At 35.6% G+C, this 21,463-nt stretch overlaps 2 protein-coding genes across 4 annotated transcripts; both read right to left on the bottom strand.

Annotated features, from left to right (window-relative positions):
* Positions 1-11,243: 11,243 nt before the first annotated feature.
* LOC112465733 (L-galactose dehydrogenase-like) lies at positions 11,244-14,135 on the bottom strand. Of its 3 annotated transcripts, none has more exons than XM_025033451.1 (8): positions 13,394-14,135; positions 12,782-12,926; positions 12,581-12,698; positions 12,318-12,479; positions 12,007-12,240; positions 11,805-11,936; positions 11,513-11,685; positions 11,244-11,421 (listed from the first exon to the last, which is right to left on the bottom strand). In XM_025033451.1, exons 2-8 carry the CDS (start codon positions 12,916-12,918, stop codon positions 11,340-11,342), a joined length of 1,038 nt encoding a protein of 345 aa, XP_024889219.1. In that variant the 5' UTR covers positions 12,919-12,926; positions 13,394-14,135; the 3' UTR covers positions 11,244-11,339. The 3 variants fall into 3 exon arrangements, with proteins under 3 accessions (XP_024889219.1, XP_024889221.1, XP_024889218.1); XM_025033453.1 differs by having other exon boundaries at positions 13,687-14,135; XM_025033450.1 differs by having other exon boundaries at positions 13,698-14,133.
* Positions 14,136-14,305: 170 nt separating this feature from the next.
* LOC112465734 (N-acetyltransferase family 8 member 3-like) lies at positions 14,306-15,888 on the bottom strand. Its single transcript, XM_025033454.1, has 2 exons — positions 15,388-15,888; positions 14,306-15,099 (listed from the first exon to the last, which is right to left on the bottom strand). The coding sequence occupies exons 1-2, from the start codon at positions 15,678-15,680 to the stop codon at positions 14,583-14,585; spliced, it is 810 nt and encodes a 269-aa protein (XP_024889222.1). The 5' UTR covers positions 15,681-15,888; the 3' UTR covers positions 14,306-14,582.
* Positions 15,889-21,463: the final 5,575 nt, after the last annotated feature.

The following is a 21,463-nucleotide window of genomic DNA, read 5'->3' as shown; positions in this document are numbered from 1 at the left end:
AGTTTTCTCTCTTATTTACGTCACTTTATTTATCGATTGTTTCCTCTAATCGTACTTCTTCATATTCGTACATCTTGTCATTTCGCATTCCAACCCACAAATTGGCAATTTTCTGGCACGGTCGTTGAATTATTCACAGAAAAATTATTCTAACTTCAACGATATACTCGATGCACTGTGACGTGGATGCAGTGTGAGTGCACCGCACTAATTGCTGCTTCTCTAGACACTCGGAGCAATTTGAGTGAACGTTTTAACGAGTAGCATCCGCGTCGTTTTGCAAGTTTAAAGGCTACATGTCACTCGGGGATCTACAGAAAATTAGTACAACCGACATACTGCGTGTTACATTGTAATTAAAAAAGCAATTTGATTAGTTGAAGTGAAAGAGAATTATATAAACACTCAAATTTCGAGTTTATAATTTTTTTCAAGATTAGGTCATACTTCTTAGAAATTAAAATTATGCCGTTCTTAAAAAGTCTCGGATACATTTGTAAAGAACTGCTTCGAAATAAATGACGACGTGACTCATTATAGAAATGGTTTCTACATCGCTGATTTTACGATTGTACATACATCTTAACAGAGGACGGCTGTGAAAAGTTTCTTAAAGTATGATGTATTATTATGTACATACGTCGGAAAAGTATACCCGTCTAAAATAAACATTTTGCTTTTAAAGAATGAAATATACACGTTTTTTCACTTCTCTCTTTATAAATCTAAACTTTACGTTACGGATTTCACCAACGCATCTTCCTACGTTTATTTATTAGATTTTCTTTGCGAAAGTGTGCAATTACAATAATAAAGACGAAGTCACGGCACTTTGTATCTGCACTAAGACGTGCTTCAATGGGTAATATGGGAATAGCCGACTCCTATTTAAAAAAAAAGAAAGGTCACCATTCAGGGGCTTTTTGCCTCTTCAATGTGGCTGATTTACACGCTCCTACGTGACAGGCTTCTTCGGCAATGCCTACAGCGACCGTACATTGCCCTGTGGACATTAGGGTTGTATTTCACTCGTTGATATAGTCGGCTCGCACAATTCACCCCGCTATATATAACCGCTGCCGTATATCTTACACCTATCTATACCGTCAACTATATTCAGTTATATTTGCATACGTGTCAAACCGACGCAATATTTATACAGCCGCGAATTTTCTCACTAAACGTGCTGCGATTCGTAGTAACACGAAATATTCTCGTCACAAAGATAATGAACCGATCATCCATCTATGTCTATCTACTTTTTCGTTCGGGTTCTATCTATATGCAAAAATACAGACCTCATCATTCATGAAAATTAAATTACAGATAGGCGTGCGTTTGTCTAGTCCCACATTTCAATTTTAACGTTTTTCAACTAAATTCTTCTTCATAATTGCAACTATAAATGTACAAGATGCAATAAATGTTTACACAATCTTATACAGTTTAATCTCATTTACTCGATAAAATTTTGATCATTATTTATACCCCGATTTCCTAAAAGTAAAAACCAAATATTTATGTACACAAAACAAGTTAAAAGTAAAATATAATTCTTTATTTATTACATTTATTTCGATGGAAAAGAAAATTTTTCTAGATATTTATATATTTTTGATGCTTTATTACTATAAGGCCTTATAAGAAAACAGAGCTCATGTATTGTTTATTATCGGTAACGGAGGAATCGAATAATATACAATACATAAGCCTAATTTCCGGCATCACAAGATCCAACTTGATTACTAGACATTCGTAAGCGAGCGACATAATGGCGACATCGTAGGATGAATGGCTATTCATTCAAGGACGACAGATAAGCTGGTTCAAGGCTTGAGCGATATCATGTAATAAATTGCATTACAATTAATCACTAGACATTTCCTACTAATAATTAATTGGCCGAACAGTAATGATATTTTGCCAGGATCAGGTGAAAATTCTGGAGATTTTATATGACAATTTTTTAATTGTCAGGTCATACTTTTGTATTGCCAACTTGCTCGAGTACCTGTTTCGGTATTTTCTCGGCGCGCAAAAAGTGCGAAGAAAAAGAGACGAACTTTCCAGAAAGCGAAGAAGCTTCCTAAAACAAAGATGGGTCAATGTGTGTGTGAAGCCTGTTCCTCCGACAATCAATATAAAAGTAAACCACAACATCATATAATATACCGTTGCCCTTAGTACTTTTACTTTATCTCTTTTATTCAATCTTCCCTCGTTCATAACTCGGTTATTAAATTATCAGATCGTCTTTATTAAGCGTATCATTTTATTTTACTCCGTAATGACTACATTATAGGTCTGGGGGCCGTTCTCTTTAATATAATAAAGAAATATAATACGCGATTAGGAAAGTTAACTATTCCTTAATAACACGTAAATGTCTGATTATTTTTTATTGTTATGAGTTTCTGATCATTTTTTTTATTATTATAGGATTAAGGTAAGTTAACTGTTCCTTAATAGCGCGTAAATTTCTGATTATTTTTTATTGCTATAAGTTTTTGATTATTTCTTTATTATTATGGGGTTATAATAAGATGATTTTTTGTATTATGTTTAATTTATATACATATATACGCGAAATACGTATATCGAACGACTCCAAACAGCGACGACCGAGGTAGAGTCGCGTTAATCTATACACGACTCGTAAGTTAACATTTCGGACATATGTAGCTTACAAACGAGCTAACATGCATCATGGCATTACGTTAATGGATATATCATTACTCTCTGTCTCGATTTCTTGCACTATCGCATACACAACTCGGCTCATTGTCGCTCGCGGTACGTCCTCTTGCCTCGCATACCCGCACGTTCCCGGCGAATTAATTACTCGTTTGTATTTCCCGTAATTAACGCAGCTGTAAATGTGACCCCCCCGCCCCAACGAAAGTAGTGGATTAATTTTATTACAATAAGGATAAAAAATTGCAAACTACGAGTACTAAAGTCTTACAAAAGTGTCAGCTATAATCTTGGTACAGAGGAAGTCTGTAATTGAGAAAGCTCGAAACTCTCGAGAGTTCTTTTCTCGGTTAACGCGACTTGCATCACTCGCAGTTAAAGTCGCAGCTGACATTAGTTGCTCAAAAATCGAATTAACTGCAGCTCTGCAGAATGCGCTTTTAAAATATTATACAGTAATTGTGCCATATTCTGTTATGTAATTTTTACAAAAACATTAAGGGTGACATAATTATTTCAGACAATTGGCTGCTGTTATCATGTGAAATAAATTCCTTAATTCGCTGTACTTAATACCTTTTTATTGTAACGCGTTTTGCTACCTCCTCTTTTCTTTGCCGCAAAATGCCTTTTGTTGTCTGCAACGTGCATTCCTGCAAGCTCATCATCTGTAACATAAACAATCGAATTATATAATTTATATATTTTTACAAAGCCATTATTGTACAAACAAAGTTATTATACAAGCTGTGATATCTGCATAGAAACAGATAAAGAGAGATAGGAGGGGAGATAAATTCAAACATTTTTTATGATTGTAGTAATCATATCAATATGATGTAATAAGCGCGCTAAGTATAGAAGAAATTAATTATGATCTATTTAGCTCAAGGTTGAAGCCTAGCACGAAGGGGAAGCGGCTAAGACGCGTAATTCAGTAGCGCAGTAGTATGATTAAGCGAACGTATCATACTCCTTCGCGGGGTAAATCATTGCCCGTAGATTGAACCGACTTGGTATATAGGCACGGTGTACACCGTCTATTTTTAAGGTGAGCCCACGGCGAAATGAGATCGATTATCGCGTCGGTCGGCAGGCATGCGAGGTAACTATTCGAGCCCTTCCTTCGGCATCAGGACCTTCGTCCCGATCGTGAGACGATAATTTCTAAATTAAGCTGCCGCGTCGCCACCCGATTCAGCGCGCCTTTCCGTTTCGGCATCGTCACGTTATTAACGTTATATCCTGCCCATCTACCGATTGTATACACGCGGCTCAGATTGCGAGTTAAATCAGTGCAATATTTGCTTGGCTTTTATTGTCATAAAATTATTTTTAAAATTTACAAATTACATTACATGTTGCATCACGTATTGCGAATGACAGAAAAGCGGTGCACTAACAAGTGTTTCAAATAGATAAAAAATCTATCGTCATTTTATTACTAAGTATGTAGATGGGCTTGCATAAATCTTTTCCAATTAGTATGTAAAATTATTCATGACCCATAAGATACAATACGTTATCGAAAAAAATACCATTCGTAGAGAACGCGAAATACGCCACGATGAATAATGGAATGTTAAGGAGTGTGCACAACTTTCAGTGTGTATGTATAAAAAATGCAGCGACGCACTGTTAAAAAACGTTCGTACAGAGAAATGCTTTCTCGACAAATGGATCGTGCGGGAGTAGGAAGCTCGATCGAGAGGTTTAATATACATATCGATTAGAGAGGCAGCAACATGTTCCTCTTCTCGTAAAGACAGAGGATAAAAGATATTTGAAGTATTATGCATATTATGACTTTTCCTTTTGATATGTTGTAAAGTTAATAAAACAATAAGATTTAGTTAATTAAGTGAATCAATTAAACAAAATTAATAAAGTAAAATTTACTTAACGTTAGTTTGACGAAAGTTTTATTCATTGTTATAGTCTCTCTAGTAAGGTTTCCACAGATTCCAGTACATTTTAAATTTATTTTAAAGTAAAATAAATAATGAACTGGTATTATTATCTTTTTTTATTTAGAAGCTCTTGTAAGATATCTGACTGAAATATTCTTCTTTTATATATCTAAAAAAAAAAAAATTATCTTAATTTACAACGTCATTATATAGTGGGGTCCGTGCTATAAGGGGAAAAATAGTCGAGTCTGATTCGGTAACGGCAGCTGTTGAATTGCTTTGTACAGTCATGGTCTCTAGACGAGAAAACGATACACAAAAAGAAAGATTGCAACGTTGTTTTAGTATACAGGAAAAATATATATAATATATACTTAGGTTTTGTACATCCCATTGTATACTTAAGTAGCCTTAATGACATTTTAACGCTAAATCAATTGTTTGCTACACGTTTTAACAAAAGTAATTTTTGTAATGCAATTACAAGTAATTTAATCTTGTTTAAATGCTTAAACTATTTATGCGATCAATACTACGAAAATTAAGATATACTTTCCACAAAAATTCATTACTGTTTATCGCGATTTTTAATTTTTCACGAATTATATTCGCTTTAACCGTATTTGACTACAGTCGTTATTCGCCTCATTAGAGCGAGCCTCGTCGAATGGAAAATGACCGGTGTTAAAGATCGCCAGTTCCATAAACAAAATGTCATCTATTTTGGTTGACGTTGTCTCAAGTGTCGACTCGAATTTAACCTTTAATGTGTTCCCGCGTTCTTTACATAAATATTTAATATATAAATACATAAATATTTAGTACACCTTCCCGTGTGTGGCGTGCGCGATCTCAAGCCTCATAAGTTAAATATTTTGAAAATATAGCATATTTAATTCATAACGAAAAAAATTGTGCAAATTAGAAATTTGCACTTGGCTTTCTCATAGAGGAAGCTTTAACGTTCGCAAATTTAGAGATATTGATCTATTTTTAATTTTATTATATTTTTCAGTCTTTTCTATTATACCCCTATTTCATATATAATTCTTTTAAATTCGGTTGATTAGACTTAGCTTTATACGCGATCAAAATCTCCGAAATTTCAAACGTCTGTAACTCCAGAACTAATTAACCAAATCTTAATTAATTATATATGAAATAGGGGGTAGAAAAAACTGAAAAATTTAATAGAATTAGATATAGATCGCTATCTCAAATATTGAGAAAGCTATAGGATAAAACACACTTTTCTAAAAAAAAAAAAAAAATTCTAATAAAATCTATACCGGTCAACCGATTTTAATAAAATTTGAGGAGAACATACTTTCTATGATACTCTATTTGTGTCAAAAATTTTAACCCGGTATCTAAAAAATTGTAGAAGTAGATGCGTGTACAAAAAATCCGAACACACACACACACACACACACACATACATACATACATACTTCCGGACATTTTTTACTAATACGATTGTTCGACATTTTAGAACATTCTAAACCTATTTCCATCAAAATCTCGAAAAATTTTTTTTTTACCATTACAAAGCTTCCTTTATGAGGAAGCAAAATTACCGGCAATTGTTTGAAAGAACTTGGGAATTAATTAACATTTAATCGATATAAATATCATAGATACTGGGATGACCGATTATTACGCGCGATTATTATCATGTTCCTTGATGGGAGATCAAAGACACGCTGCTCAGACTTAATCTCTCCGATGATGGCGCATCGTCCGATAAGAGTTGCTTCGCATATTTTCAAAAAAGATATAGAACACAAAAGTGATCACGCTAACGTTTAAAATATAAAGTGAATCAATAACAATTAGCCTTATAATAGCAATCAGCTCTATTTTTAAATTCTCTATTTTTAGTAAGTAAAAAATTTATTGAACGAAAAGTTAAATAGTAGAGAAGAGGCATAATAGTAGCTATTTATTGTTTCTAATAAATTACGTTTATGTAAAGAGTACAATACGAGCTATTAAAGTAGGATTAATCATAATGTTGGTTGTTTAATTACAAATTAATAATTTATCTTTGAATGGGTGTGATTAATATAAATTTCGAGCGATGTGTATTTTAATACACATGGATTACAAGGTAAAAATATTCTACAAGTGACTGCGAGAAAAGATCTTGTCACGCACGACGCGGAGTCCAAAGCTTCCTACGCACAGATAAAATTCCCACAAAATCTATCGTCTTTCATCCTCGTTTGCGTAGTTCGATGTACGTGGAACGATGAATAGTTTTTTTTTCTTTGCTTTTCTCTTTTTCTCTCTTCCTTCTGCTAGAAACATTGAACTGCCAAAAATAAACGGCGCGCGCAATACGTCGATAACATCTTCTTTTATTACAGCCTAGATTATTGTAATCATGCGCGACCCTGGCTTATACGATAGCAGATTTTATCGTGGAGTACATTTGGGAAGAACCTTGATACGATTTAAAGCGAAACCATGTGTGAGCATGCTCCAGATATCTGCGCAGCACACATACCCGCGCGCATATATACACGCATAATGTATGTCAAATGTTGATGACTAAGTATAAAAGGTAAACTATTTATCTTTGCTGTACAGCTGATTGTTAGTCACAAGAGAAACTAATACTGTATGTGTTTTATAAGAATTTAAATTTTATCTGTGTTTTTTTCGGCGCAGTGCACCATCTTCCCAAATTATGCCAATTGATTAAATTCTTCTCGGCGCGTAAAATTATAAATGTCTGTCGTTTGTAGCATTCTAATCGATTGTATTTTATCATTTTCTGCTTACAACGTCTCCGAAGATTCGATCGATATTATGTTTTTTACTGTAATGATCGAGGATTCCTTCCGCGCGCGTAAAGTTCAATGCATTACTGTCGATTTCGTTATTTTTCTCACTTGACGGAAGAAAATCAGCTGAGTCATATGACTCGTGCCGGAAAAATGTTACAAACTTTTTTACTAGCGTGCTTATATAACTGTTTCGTTTGTCACCATCGACAAATGATTTATGCCTTGACGATGATGATGTAAACGATGGCAACACGACAACACGTACTATAACTTTGATAGTGTTCAAATCAAAGTGATAACTGATACTCTATCTTTATGTGACACGAATTCTCGATAAGCAGAACAATTCCCATTAAATATCTTAATGTAGAAGAAAAGTTAACATTTGTAGCCAAGAAAATATAATACATGTTAAATTTTCGAAAAGGCCAAAAATGATAAGAGACTAGGTCCAATATAAAAGTTTAGTAAATTTAGTAACCTTTAAAGAGTTTTTCTTTTATACAAAAAAAAGTACGCAGCAGTTTATTTACCCTTTCTGTTTCAAATGTTAATGAAGTATTAAAATGAGACGATATCTGTAATTCAAAGGTGAAAGGTTTGCTCCTTTTCAAATGATTAAGGCAACGAATCCGTGTTCGACTTCGACGCATTAAGCGAGAAACCCAAGTCAAATACCTAGATTTCATGTCAGATTTTCCAAGCGAATGTAGAACGGAAAAAATTTAAGCGCAGATTACACGGTAGATAAATCGACGTACCTTGCTGACGGAGTAGGTTGTCCAAGCGAAGCAAAACCTCGTCTTTACTTTCCTGGAGACTTCCGGGTAGATCCGTACACACATCCGCCGCAACGATCCAATCCGCGTACCACTGCTCGCCTTTCTTCGTTGGCATGGTACCCGCCAATTACGTGTGGAAACCTAAAGCAAATTTAATATTAGTTAGGACAAATTATACAAAACGGAAAGCGCTTCCTAATTCGAACGTACTCGGTAAATTAATTATGGGGAACTTGTCTTTTGCTATTTATCCTCGGGGGTGACTCTACGGTAAACTAGGACTTTCTGGTAAAAAGAAATTATTATTTTATTTATGCTACAAACATACAAACAAGCACGCATAAACACACGCATAAATACTTAATGTGACTTCGTTGTTAATGTCAAATACCGATTTTAAATATGCATTGGAGCACAATTAAATTATCGATCTAAATACCCTAATATTTAGTCACAACTCAGCTCAATAAGCCACTGGAGTTCCTCGAATTATGTGTAAAAGTCATAAGAAAAGATATTTATATTTATGCCGCACGTTTAAAGCAAAATTTATGTTGAGAATGATAAATGCGAATTTACGATTCTCGGGAGATCGCGCTTCTACCGCGTTGGAAACGCGATATAAAAACGATGTAAAAAATATCGCTTGTACGTCGACGTTTTCCCGCTTTATATAATAACTAAAATGAAAACCAACTGGTACAAATATCGGGAGAAGTGTATACTGATATATATATATATATATATATATATATATATATATATATATATATATATATACATATACATAACTTTTGATAATACCCTTATATACACATATCGATTTATTGCTCTTTTACATTATTACTTTTTTATTAACTGAACATCGATATTGTCTAATCAATCAAATTACAATGCTATCCCAATATATATTTTACAAAAAAAATTACCAGAAAACAGCGTGTATACCTATAAATTCAGAATTCTGTAATTAATTGCGATATAATATTAGCATGCAGATATTTAATTTATCTCTTTTCTGTTCGTAATTTATTTTGTGAGACGTACATCAAGAATAAATAAACTACAGATTTGATTTATTTCACAATATTGACGTTTGACAATATAAAAGTAATAAAATGATCGGTATATCAGTGTTACCGGAAAATCATATATTGCCGGTATTATGAAAATTTTATGTTGTATACCGATATTTGGCCTCCTTTCGCCAGTATAATTAAAGACTTTCGGCGTTGCGGCTTTAAGCGGAATAAAAATATGTGCGCACTGACGATATACACGTAATCGCCAACGAAATTCCGTATTCAGCCTTTGTTCCATATAGCGAAGCGCGATTCTCACGTTGGAAACAAATGAAACGCAAGGTCTCCCTTGATAAAACGCCAAGGTCTACCTTTAGTCCTAAATCTCCGAAATGTCAATACCGTTTTACCGTCAACGGACGGCGGTTTCCAGGCGCGACAAGATAGCGCGATACTCGGCATGAATCTATGACTTTGCTTAATTTATAGTCAAGGAACGTCGCGCGATTCAGATTATCGCGATTATTCGTTCTCGGAGGGCATCGGGGCCAAGAAAGGGACACGCGATTTCCGGCCGCGCGGTGAAAAACGTGCTGAATTACGTAGCACGTATCTGGCGTCCGCGGGTCTCGCCGTATCGCATGTTCGAGCCGCGAGGATTAACGGCGCTCATTTTTTCTTCCTTTTTTAATTGCGACGTCGGAATGTCGACCCGCTTTTTCGAACGGCTCAATTATCGTCCGCGAGCCGGCCGGCCGGCCGGCCGGCGATTTCGCCGAGATAGTTCCTTGCGACGAGATTACAGGACTATCGAAACTCGCCAAACGCTTCTGCGCTTTTTAGATAAGCGGGGAAAGCCTCGCGTGCGGAAAATAGAGCTCTCGTTTGGAATGACTAGATGTTTGTCGATGCGCGCGCGCGTAATGATCGTGTACATCAGCCGCCTTGACGGTTTAATCCTATTCTCGTTTGTTTTATTTTCAAATTTCTTTACTTTAACATGAACGAATAATAAACGCCATCTCTCTCGCACAAACGTGACAGTCATCGTGGCATTAAAAATTATTTCATATGTATCGCACAAAATTAATGTGTTTAAATGTGTATCGATATACTGATCAATTTATTGGCATTAATGTGTCGCAGAGATATCTTTCGCGGTGAGTTTTGCAGTCTTTGACGTGCTACGAAAAAGAAACGGGTCATCACGCATCCTCCATATTCTTTTTATGCATGATAAATTTTTCATCGAAATCGTCGTGGAAAATCGCGCGGCTTTTCAAGCCGCAACTATACGTAAGGGAAAAAAAATCTTACTTACGGGGAGGGGAATAGACGCAGTAGTGCGCGAGAACTGCGAGGTGCTGCCCTTTGCGCAGGAGAATCCCCGCGAGACGGCCGACCGCGATGCTGAACGCGCGACAGGAACGAGTGCACTGACCAGTGGCCTCTACCTTGGCTTTGGCTGCGGGTTCTCGGTGGCCCGAGGGCACAGGGCTTTCCCGACCGCTCGGGCCCCCTATTTATTACATAATCGCGCCGAGACGTCCGGTACATAACCCAGAAAACGGGCAGCGCCGAAATTACGGGGTCTTCGCACGACGAGACGAACGCGAGCGCGACAACGAAGTGACCACTGACCGGCTACGCGCGAATTCGATATTATAATATCTAACGGTCCGTTCCTCGCGGTAGCGCTTGAAACGAGATAGATGATTAATATTAGACGTTGAAGGTTGAAGAGGAAAGGATAAGCGCAAAATGTTCAGCTGCGAAGAGCGAACCTTAGAATAGGATAGAGGATAACGTTTAAATCCCGGATTAAATGGACCTCTCAAAATGCTGAGATAATAACGAGTCTTGCCGCTATAGAATACTAATACATGGCGAGGGAAATATAAGAGATAAAAATATAAGCGAGGGAAATATAAGATGATAGAATTTTTAAACATGGCAAATAAAATCGGCATTACCCAATTCTTTTAATGCAGTTTTTCGAAATTGTTCAAAATAATTACGAGAGATAAGAAAAATGAGAAGAAATATGAGCAGAACGTTGTTAGTCGTATAATTTTTTAAATTCTAAGATAAAATTCTATAAATGGTACATAAAACGGCGGAAATAAAAGTATATTTTTCTCATATGTTCTTCTTGGTGGCTTCTCGGTACGCACGGATTTCTTTACCTTCCCAGTGCTGATTCTTCACTGTCGACAGAAACCTAAAACAATTCCATCCCGGTTTGAGTGTTCACAGAGTGAATTAAAGAAAAATGAAAGTACGTTGCAAAAGAAATTTTTAAAGAAACTTACGTTTCTTGAATTTCTTGCAACAGTGCTTTTTCTTTTTCCGTAATGCCGTTTCGCATCACATCCAGATTCATCTGCAACTGCTTTGTGTTCTGTATTCCAACCAAATTGGTGTCTATATCCGTGTATTGCATGGAGTGCCATATCGCTAGTTTGCCGAGTTCCACGTCATGTTCCTGCGTTATTTTTTATTATAACGTCATATTTTTGCACAACTAAATTCGAATATCTCATCAATGTACCACAGTTGTACAACAATGCATTGTTTTAATTGACGTCTCTATTGTTAACGAACCTTGCAATATTGCGCAGCATTCGCGCATTGTTTCTTTGTCTCGTCAGAGGCTGGATGCCAGCTCGGTGGGCCATTATTCGTTAGGAGACCCATACATGGTGTTGCGGCATTAATTAGACCGATCTTGTGCTTCTACAAGTCGACAATTAATAAAATTATCATTAAATCCGCGGCGTTACGCAACACGAATGAGATTACGCACTTTGAAGAATGGAACGTATTCCAACAAAGTGTCGTCGATGAGAGTGAGTCTCGAGTAACTCAACACGCTGGCTATATTTATGTTACTTTTTTCGACGCATTCTTTCAGTATGGACACCGGGTACCCGGTTACACCTATATGCCTGGCTTTGCCCTCGGCCACGTACTTTGACAGCTCCGGTAAGGTTTGCGTGACTATTACATCTAATGAGGGTGCAAATTCGATATCGTGAACCTGCAAGTTTGATTTCAGATATTTAATTGTTTTATTAGATTTGTATTAATGTTGACTCGTTGAGTGCAATATCTTACCTGAATAACATCGACATAATCCACTCCTAGCAGTTCCAGACTCTTCTTGAAACTCTTCCGAGTTTTCTCGACGGTAAAATCGAACATATTGTCATAATCTAACTCGTATCTGCCAACTTTCGTCGCGAGGTAGTAAGCTGCGCGAGGAATGCCCTTTAATGCCTATTATAAATATGCGAAATAATAAGACATCAGTCGCCCAGCACGAAAAATCGATGTACGAAAAAGAAATTATATAATCTTCTCAATCAATTTTTGCACACCTTGCCGAGTGTTGCCTCGGAACGACCTTGGCCGTACCACGGTGCTGTATCGATATAATTAATGCCTTGTCTTATTGCTTCACGTACAGCTTTGATAGCGTCCGCCTCGTCATACGTGCTGCAGTGACAATGTGATTATGTAAAAATTATTATTATTGTGTTGATAAATATAATACTCGCGCGAGCGATAAACAATTTTACCCGTAATGACAGCCAAGCGGACCGGAGCCGAAAGATAATTTGCTTACAAGCAGCCCAGTTTTCCCAAGCTCTTTGTACTTCATAGATTTTACTGCTTCAGGGTCGTGAAAACCCTCGATGTAGGTCGGAGGAAACATGCCTACCTCTGAAAATATTATGATGAATAATGCGATAAAGAAAGATTGATATTGATAATGATTCCGAGGGCTCTCTATTTTCGATATTAAAAATACCGAAATTTTTCTTTAAATTTAAGAGTTCTTTTAGAGAGTAATATACTTTTACGGGTATACTTTTTTCTGATATCGCTTGCGTATGAAAATAATGATATAAAGTATAAAGTAGATAAAATTACGATGGAATAAATATTTAATATTTATTATAGTTTATTTTAATTATATAAAATAAAATAATAGTAAAGTAATAATGGAATATAAAATATTTAATATTATATTATTTTATATATAAACTTTAACATATACAGAATATTAAATATCTTATTCTATCATTATTTTAATTCTATTATAAAGTCTCAATAAAAATAGTACGTAATAAACGTTACACTACATTGATGCTCGATAAAAGTAATTACAGCGCTTTAGGAACAATTACCTGCAGCTAGTAACAATCTTTATACTTGTATTAGAGAAAGGAGAAATGGATGTTCAAAAGTATAAAAACATCATATACAATAAACGTGCAGTAATGAGGGTACAAAATAAAATCCTAACAATATCTAATGCTGAAGAATAATTATGAGATAGCACAATTATATATCAATCACGTATATTTACACACAGATATACATATTTCAATATATCGGTTTAAAAATCTTTAAAATATATAGATCACAAGCGATTCGCGGTGACAAGAGTTAGCACGACGTTATTTTGTTATCTTCTCACTGTTTTCGTACGTGTTTACTGGTGTCCGGATATCGCACTGATAACGGTTTTATTGCGATGACCACGTCTCACAACGGCAATGAAACCTAGATTGAGCTGTTATCATCAAAGTGAGCGGGTTTTAATCGAACGTTATCACGTATGCACTATATTATCGCTCTTTGAACGAAAGGAATGGAGTGAAGGAGTAAATGCGTACGTGGAATTTATTCGGGCACTGATCGTCGATGACGACGACTTATGTAACACATTGCCTCGTTATGTGTTGCCATCTTACAATGTAAATTGGTTCGACAGCACGTTATTACCATGTACCAGTTACTGATTAAACGGAAATCTGTCAAAGCGCTGCTTTATCGATGATAAATTTACATAAAAATTTGCTTCTCTCTCTATTTTTCCCATTTTATAAATTTTATTTACATAGAAATTAACTATTATTAGCATGCATGTAATAAAGTGTTGTTTTTCCTTGAAGTGAATCAACATCCGTGTTTTTTTTATAAATCTGCGTCTTGTTTAAAAAAATTTTTTTTTTGGGTAATTAATTTAATAACAGTAATATTTATAACAATGACAATGTATATGACGATATAAGACGATCATACATATGTGATATAATAATATACATGACAATAATATTAATTCTATGATATATACAACAATATTTGAAATATCTAACAAACATTTCGTAAAAAATAATACCTCTCCTATACATTTAATATCCTTCCATTGGTTAATATAAAATTTGGATAATACTAAGCGTATCAATCAAGTAGAGATCACTATTTGGTTGGAGCACTTTGTTTCGCAGGGAACACAGTATCAGTCAATCAGTCTCATTCGTTTTTCAAGAGATTCGTTATCTCAATTAGCGCACTATGAAAACCTAATCGTTAGAATTGATTTAAAAACTCTTTTTGAAAGTCCATCCCAGATATGTAATCATCTTCAGTAGGTTTGATCCGGTACGTTAACTCGTACATTAATATCGTTATATATGAACCTAGGATAGACTTGTGGTATATTTGTTTAAGTTCAAATCCTTTTTTAAGGCACAGTTCCCTACCCTCTTCGGTATATTCGGAAGCTACTATGTTAGCGCAGCTGTACCCTGCATCAATTGCGAATTGCACAGTAATATTGAGCAGGCACGATGCTATACCCTTTCTCTGATATTGCTCATGCACACACAGCCTCTTTATCCACGCGCTTCTATCTGACCGGTAACTTTTGCACAAAGCGACAGTTCCCACTATCTTCTTGGCCTGCGAGGAGACGCTTATGTTGGCTTGGCGAAACTGTTCTTCCGTCATTATGGTATAATGAACCTCTTTAGGATGTCGCGTCATCAAGTGAGGTTCAAACGCTTCGGCGACCCAGAAGCGAGAAAAGGCGTTCGACATGTAAAGTCTGTGGGCAAGAATATCAAAACGTTAGAGATCACCTCTAGAAGGCTGTCATTAACACACTGACTGCCAAATATGAATTAACTGGTATTTGGCGATTTGGCTAATTATATTATTATATCATCTTATTATCAAATTTTATTCATTGTCTTAATTTTTATATTTTATATTTTGGGTTTTGAATAATTTAACAAGCATAATTCAAATTGGTGTCAGGGACATTTTTCCCAAATATGGCTTGGCAGTCAACGTGTTAAACCAAAAGTTCCACGCATGAATATACAATGAATACCTTGGAATATTAGCCACCTCCTCGTTAATCTCCGTTAGCTTTGCGGCGAAGCTGACATATGTGCCGACGTACATAAGTACGACGACCACAGGCACAACTAAGAGGCAGATGGTCAGCGGCATCCCGAAGAAGATGAACATTATCGCGGACAACAGGATCATCAGCTGGAAAGTTACCTCCTTGAACAGCATCCCGCAGAACGTGGCACCCAGGGAAGACATCACGCTGTCTCTAATCAATTTCGTGCAACCGGTCTCGTCGCCCGGCTTGAAGGCGCGCACGATTACGATCATGGTGGAATGTATACTTCCACCATGATTATTATACGATGTGGTTCACAAGGCCTTCACACATAATATGCCGTAAGGACGTAAAACGTAAGAAAATCGATCAATCCCAATCGAGTATTTTCCCCTACTGGGGTTACAGACAGCACAATACTTGATTGGGATTGGTCGATTTTCTTACGCTTACGTTTTACGTCCTTACGTGATTTTATGTGTGAAGGTCTTCTAGTCCAGTCGCCAGGTCGATTGAGTATTTTTTCGAGGTTGATGGCTTAAGTTAATGTTTTTTATGTTTTTTGGGTCGTAGAACAAGAATCTGTAAATAGTTTTTTCGTAAGTCGATGCAATAAAAAGTTATTAACAATTTATTTGTTTAAATTGCCCTAGCGATCAAACTAATACATCCTATAAAAAAATGAACTGGAGAAAATTTGTTTCTCTTTTCACGACGAACAAAATGGCGTTTGAATTTTTCCAAAATCTTGATTATTGACGGAAATATGTCAATTTTTAGGTAATTACTGCCTACGCGTCGCGGAGTACCCTAGCTAGGCGTGCGCGCTCGCGCTCAATTGTACCACAAGACAAGTTTAGACTATAATCATTTAAATGATTATTTACGACTCTAGTTTAGACAAGTTTAGAGTTTCAATTGTTTTAACGATACAATTGAGCGCGAGCGCGCACGCCTAGGGTACTCCGCGACGCGTAGGCAGTAATTACCTAAAAATTGACATATTTCCGTCAATAATCAAGATTTTGGAAAAATTTAAACGCTATTTTGTTCGTCGTGAAAAGAGGAACAAATTTTCTCCAGTTCATTTTTTTATAAAATGTATAGTTTGATCGCTTAGGGCAATTTAAACAAATAAATTGTTAATAACTTTTTATCGCATCGACTTACGAAAAAACTATTTACAGATTCTTGTTCTACGACCCAAAAAACATAAAAAAACATTAACTTAAGCCATCAACCTCGAAAAAATGCTCAATCGACCTGGCGATTGGACTATTCATACGGTCGTACGTTTCTGGATCGAGCAATGCGATTGGTCGAAACTTTACTGTAAAGCCCTTTGCACAATAGGCGATAGCGACAGCGACAAAGGTTGCCGAGCAAAGCTATACCTTTGTCGGCAACTTTTGTCGCTGTCGCTATCGCTATCGCCTATTGTGCAAGGGGCTTTACTGTTACGAAAAAGTGTGTGTCCGGGGCTTAAGGGGATCCTATAGTGGCGGTAGTTACCGACATTTTTTCATTTAAAGGAATTTTTGAATTGGCTTTACAGAATTGCAAGTTTTTGGTCTAGAATTAAAGTACGCACAAAAATCTACATCGCGTTGTACGATTTCATATTGGGAACAAAAAAAAATTAAAAATTTTACTAATTTGGGCACATACAACTGTCATCTGACGACAATAACAAAATTACTGCAGTTTATATATATATAATGACACCAAGGCGACGTAGGGACAACATGTAGAAACAATATCGTGTAAATAAAACTAAGATTCAACGTCTAGAAAAAAAGATTCCGTAAAATGAAGTTTTATTAAGCAAAAGCACATTTAGGTTGACAGGATAAGCAGTATTGCGTGTAGCGAGAGATGGCGCAGCAATCGAACAAAGACAGATGCCTCTGGTTAGACAAGGACAGACATAGATATATAACATAGAAAACAGGATTAGAAATGTTGACATTACCGACGTCGAGGAAGTTCGGCCTTCGCTATAGGATCCCCTTAACAGCTAGGTGAAAATATCTTTAACTTGAGTATTGAATATTAATTGTATAATCAATAATCAATAAATATTTGCAATATGCATTGCAAAATTTTTGTTAATTGTTTACAGCTAGGTTTTCCGTTTAATATTTGTATTGTTTTTATACCTACAATTCGCATCTATGCATTTTCGATTTAATAATGAAAAAATTTAGTTATTTTATCTGTGTTAATTTATGCAAAAGTAATACTCGAGCTTCCAATATGACTATTAATAAAGAGTTTTATATAATAAGATAAAGACAATAAAATCTTCTAATATACAATAATACAGTACTTTTTGTGACTTTAAATAAAAAAATTTACTAAAATTAAAGGGTAACTGAAAATACAAAATAACAAAATATTTTTTTAATTTGTTTAATGGAAGATGCATTAAGTCAGGAAATTATGGAAAAATGGACAAATATATCGTGTGTCATGTGTCAATATATCCATATTAGGTGACGTTGCGATTGTGGAAGGTAAAGAAGGATAGACAAAGATTGACAGAATTCTTTTAATAATGTATATTGTGTATGCATAATTTATACAAAACATTATCGCACAACATATAATTAATATTATATAATTCATATTTTCAATGTTTGCCATTGACTGCAGCGCAGATATATTTTTGTTCGTTTGACTTGTTACACACAGGCGCACGTAATTACAATACGTACATCGAGATCTCACCTATGTAATGTGAAGGCTCCGCTCACTTAATTCTCAACATTACTGTAAACCATTCCTCAGAAGAAAGGACTAAGAATATGAACCGTTTACTTTCAAAATAGTGTAAATCTAATTTTACGAATATCATTTAAATTAATATATAAATATTACTGTACAGTGTATCGGTATCCGTAAGGATGTTTAAATTATTCACTCTACGTTGAAAGCAGAAACGACTCAGATATACTCGATTCATAAACAAAATCATAAGAATCATAATGTCCTTTATTGACGGTCCATTGCATAGCCTTGCAAGATTTTTACACAATATAATATCCTCCAACATCCCAAAAGCAAACAGCCACATAAAATATAGTTTCCAACTGGTCAGAGATTTGAGTGGCCAGCACCTTAAAGAACTATATTCTCATTTCTCTCAACGTCGTGTCACTTTTTACAAACGTCCCTATTGATCTAACCATTGACAGCATGGCTGAACAGATGGGAGCATATCTCGAAAAAAATGCGATATCCTCAAAAAAGATGAAATTATTCTCGCATTACGGCTTGCCTTGAATCAACATTTTTTAAATTTAATAATAACATACAAACAAAATTAGCAGAGTCTGCTTTTCCTAAGGGGAGTTAACTAATTATAAGTCTTTTTAGAGAAAAGGGACAAAAAACAATTGCTTAGTCGACCGTCAGCCTTGACTTTGTCTTATAGTGTTTTTCATTGGCAGAACTAATGCACACTCAGCGCACATTAAAGCCAGTGTAGACTAATTTAATCTCTAATATTTAAAGTAAAATGCAAATATTTCGACTGATAAAATACCAATATATATATATTTTACCAAATAGCACAATAAGAATATTGAGGATTTCGTGACTTAACTTGTTTATATTAAACATACACTTTACGTTGATTTCTTGTACGACGGCTTTAATGTGCACTGAGTGCGCACCAGTTTTCCCAAAAAAAAAACGCTATTAATTATTATTACCGGGACGCAAAGGTTCCCTGAAACAATGCGAAATTAAACACCGAATCTTTGCGCTCGTAAATCTTACAATTAAATAAACGGTGACAGTGTGTGTCTCATTCAGCGTAAAGAAAGATAGTTCCTATTTTCTTTCGCTCGGCGTTTAAACCAAAAGAGATCATGGCTCGCGATAAGTCTCGCGGTTTAAGTCCCGTCGCTCGCGCACTAAGAATTGTTCTGTCGCTCGCGGAATAAAGATACTTGTAGATAACTGTGTAAATAGCATGTTTATTGTTATATCGGACAATTTTAAATACACACTTATAGAATTTTGTATAGATTCAAATTCGGTATTCGGATTTTTCTCTCGCCTGATGTCTTTTTCCTAACTCCGCTGGCGCACAATAATTATTCGGCCGCGATATGGGAAATCCTAGTCATATTTCCTTAGCCACTTGTATATAAATGTATATAAAATGTATATAAAATAATCGTCTATTTTTTTCCGAGTTTTCAAGACCGCACAAATTTCGACTAAAAAAATATTATCTAGCAGCATCCCTTGTAGGCTTGCCAATATCCATCCCATAGGCTCAAAAACAAGATGATCCCGTAGGGTCATCAAATTTATAAAAAATCAAATTTATAAATCAAATTTATAAAAAACGAAGATTGTTGAGCTGACAAAGCTCTTGACAGAAAAACGGAAAGATTGGATGCAGATCCGCGTATCCCTTATGGACGAAACTGCTAAACCCTCATCTGCCCATTTAATTGAATAAACGAGTCGGTTACTAAAATCCGACAATCGTCGGCTGTAAAAGTACGGCAACCCGCCGGAAACGAAATCTGACAACGGTCCGGCAACCCGCCGGTAACAAAGTTCGACAACCCGTTGACAACAAAGTTCAAAGAAATTGTTTTGAGAGTTTTTCAAAACCAAGCGTTTGAAAAAATTCAAAGCATACGGAGAAGAAAGTGAATGCATAAAAGAGTTTCCATTTATGTCTGTTTTCTGTTTTGGATTTCATATACTGACATATACTAAATAGAACACACTAATTATGTAGCTAAAGAAAAGTGTTCTAACAATTTAAATAACCGCGTTCTGAAACAGACTTTTCTATAGAGTAACAAATTCATTTAATTAACAAATTATTACTTCAACTTAACGAAGTATTTCTTCCATTCAATATCTGCATTTGTTGTATGAATAAAAGAAATAAAAAAATTGATATTATGAAGCATATATTTAGTCTATTTCATACAATATCTCTTTAAATTATCAAAAATTTTATTGATTATAACATTTATTATCTTCAACTTAACAAAATATTTTGTAGAAACCGGAAGATTGTATGTTGCCAAGCAGATGATTTGATTGGCAACATACAATCTTCCGGTTTTATTAAATCAACAAAATTTTTTTTGAAAAAAATAATTATTTCTCTCAGTCCACCTATCATTCGCAGTACGACCATACGGTGAACAACATGTGGCACGTATAGTTTGCTATTTATTTAGTGCTGCTTTCGTTATTATTTTATTTTGGAAAAAAATACTCGATTATTACCGACAACGCGACGAAAATCTGTAGGTCTCTCTCTCTCTCTCTCTCTCTCTCTCTCTCTCTCTCACACACACACACACACACACACACACACACACACGCGCGCGCGCGCGCGCGCGCATACGCACACGCGCACGCACACGTACACGCACACGCACACGCACACGCACACGCACACGCCGCACGCGCGCGCGCACACACAAACACACACACATTGGTAATATCGTTTATGCTCAGCAAAGTCCAACCCCACGTCCGTGCGTTGTGAGCCAGGTGCTGAGCGGGCAACATTTCTTATAAATAGCTAACGGGGCAATGGCAAACCCTGCACTTGGAGTGGACAAATATCTGAGGTAAATAAACATAACTTGTTGCGGTTTTTCGCTATACTTATATTATTATTGACATTGAAAATTGATACTGAAATTTATATTGAAGCATTGTTATATTTCTTTGGTTTATTTGTTGCAGGCATCTTTTTCTGCAATTTTTGCAATATTTTTCTCTCTCTCTCTCTCTTACACACACACATTAGTAATATCGTTTTTCATCATCCTCGGAAAAAATTTTTAAATCATAAATTTGGAGGAAGAACTATATAATTCTGCTGTTGTAGCAAAATCGTTGCTATTACACATTCGTCTTCAGCTGTACCCCGTAAAGGGCAGAATAACCATTACTATTACTACTACTATCTATTATAGCTTGTGCATTTTGAATTTCGTTCCGCGACGAGGTGAATCATCTTAGACTCACCTGACGCGATTAATCCGCCAATATCCAGTCCATA

Source organism: Temnothorax curvispinosus, unplaced genomic scaffold (assembly GCF_003070985.1).
Source record: "Temnothorax curvispinosus isolate PA1 unplaced genomic scaffold, ASM307098v1 QBEX01015443.1, whole genome shotgun sequence".
Taxonomy (NCBI): domain Eukaryota; kingdom Metazoa; phylum Arthropoda; class Insecta; order Hymenoptera; family Formicidae; genus Temnothorax; species Temnothorax curvispinosus.
Note: the sequence above shows the minus strand (reverse complement) of the source record. Positions and strands in the feature narration are given on the sequence as shown.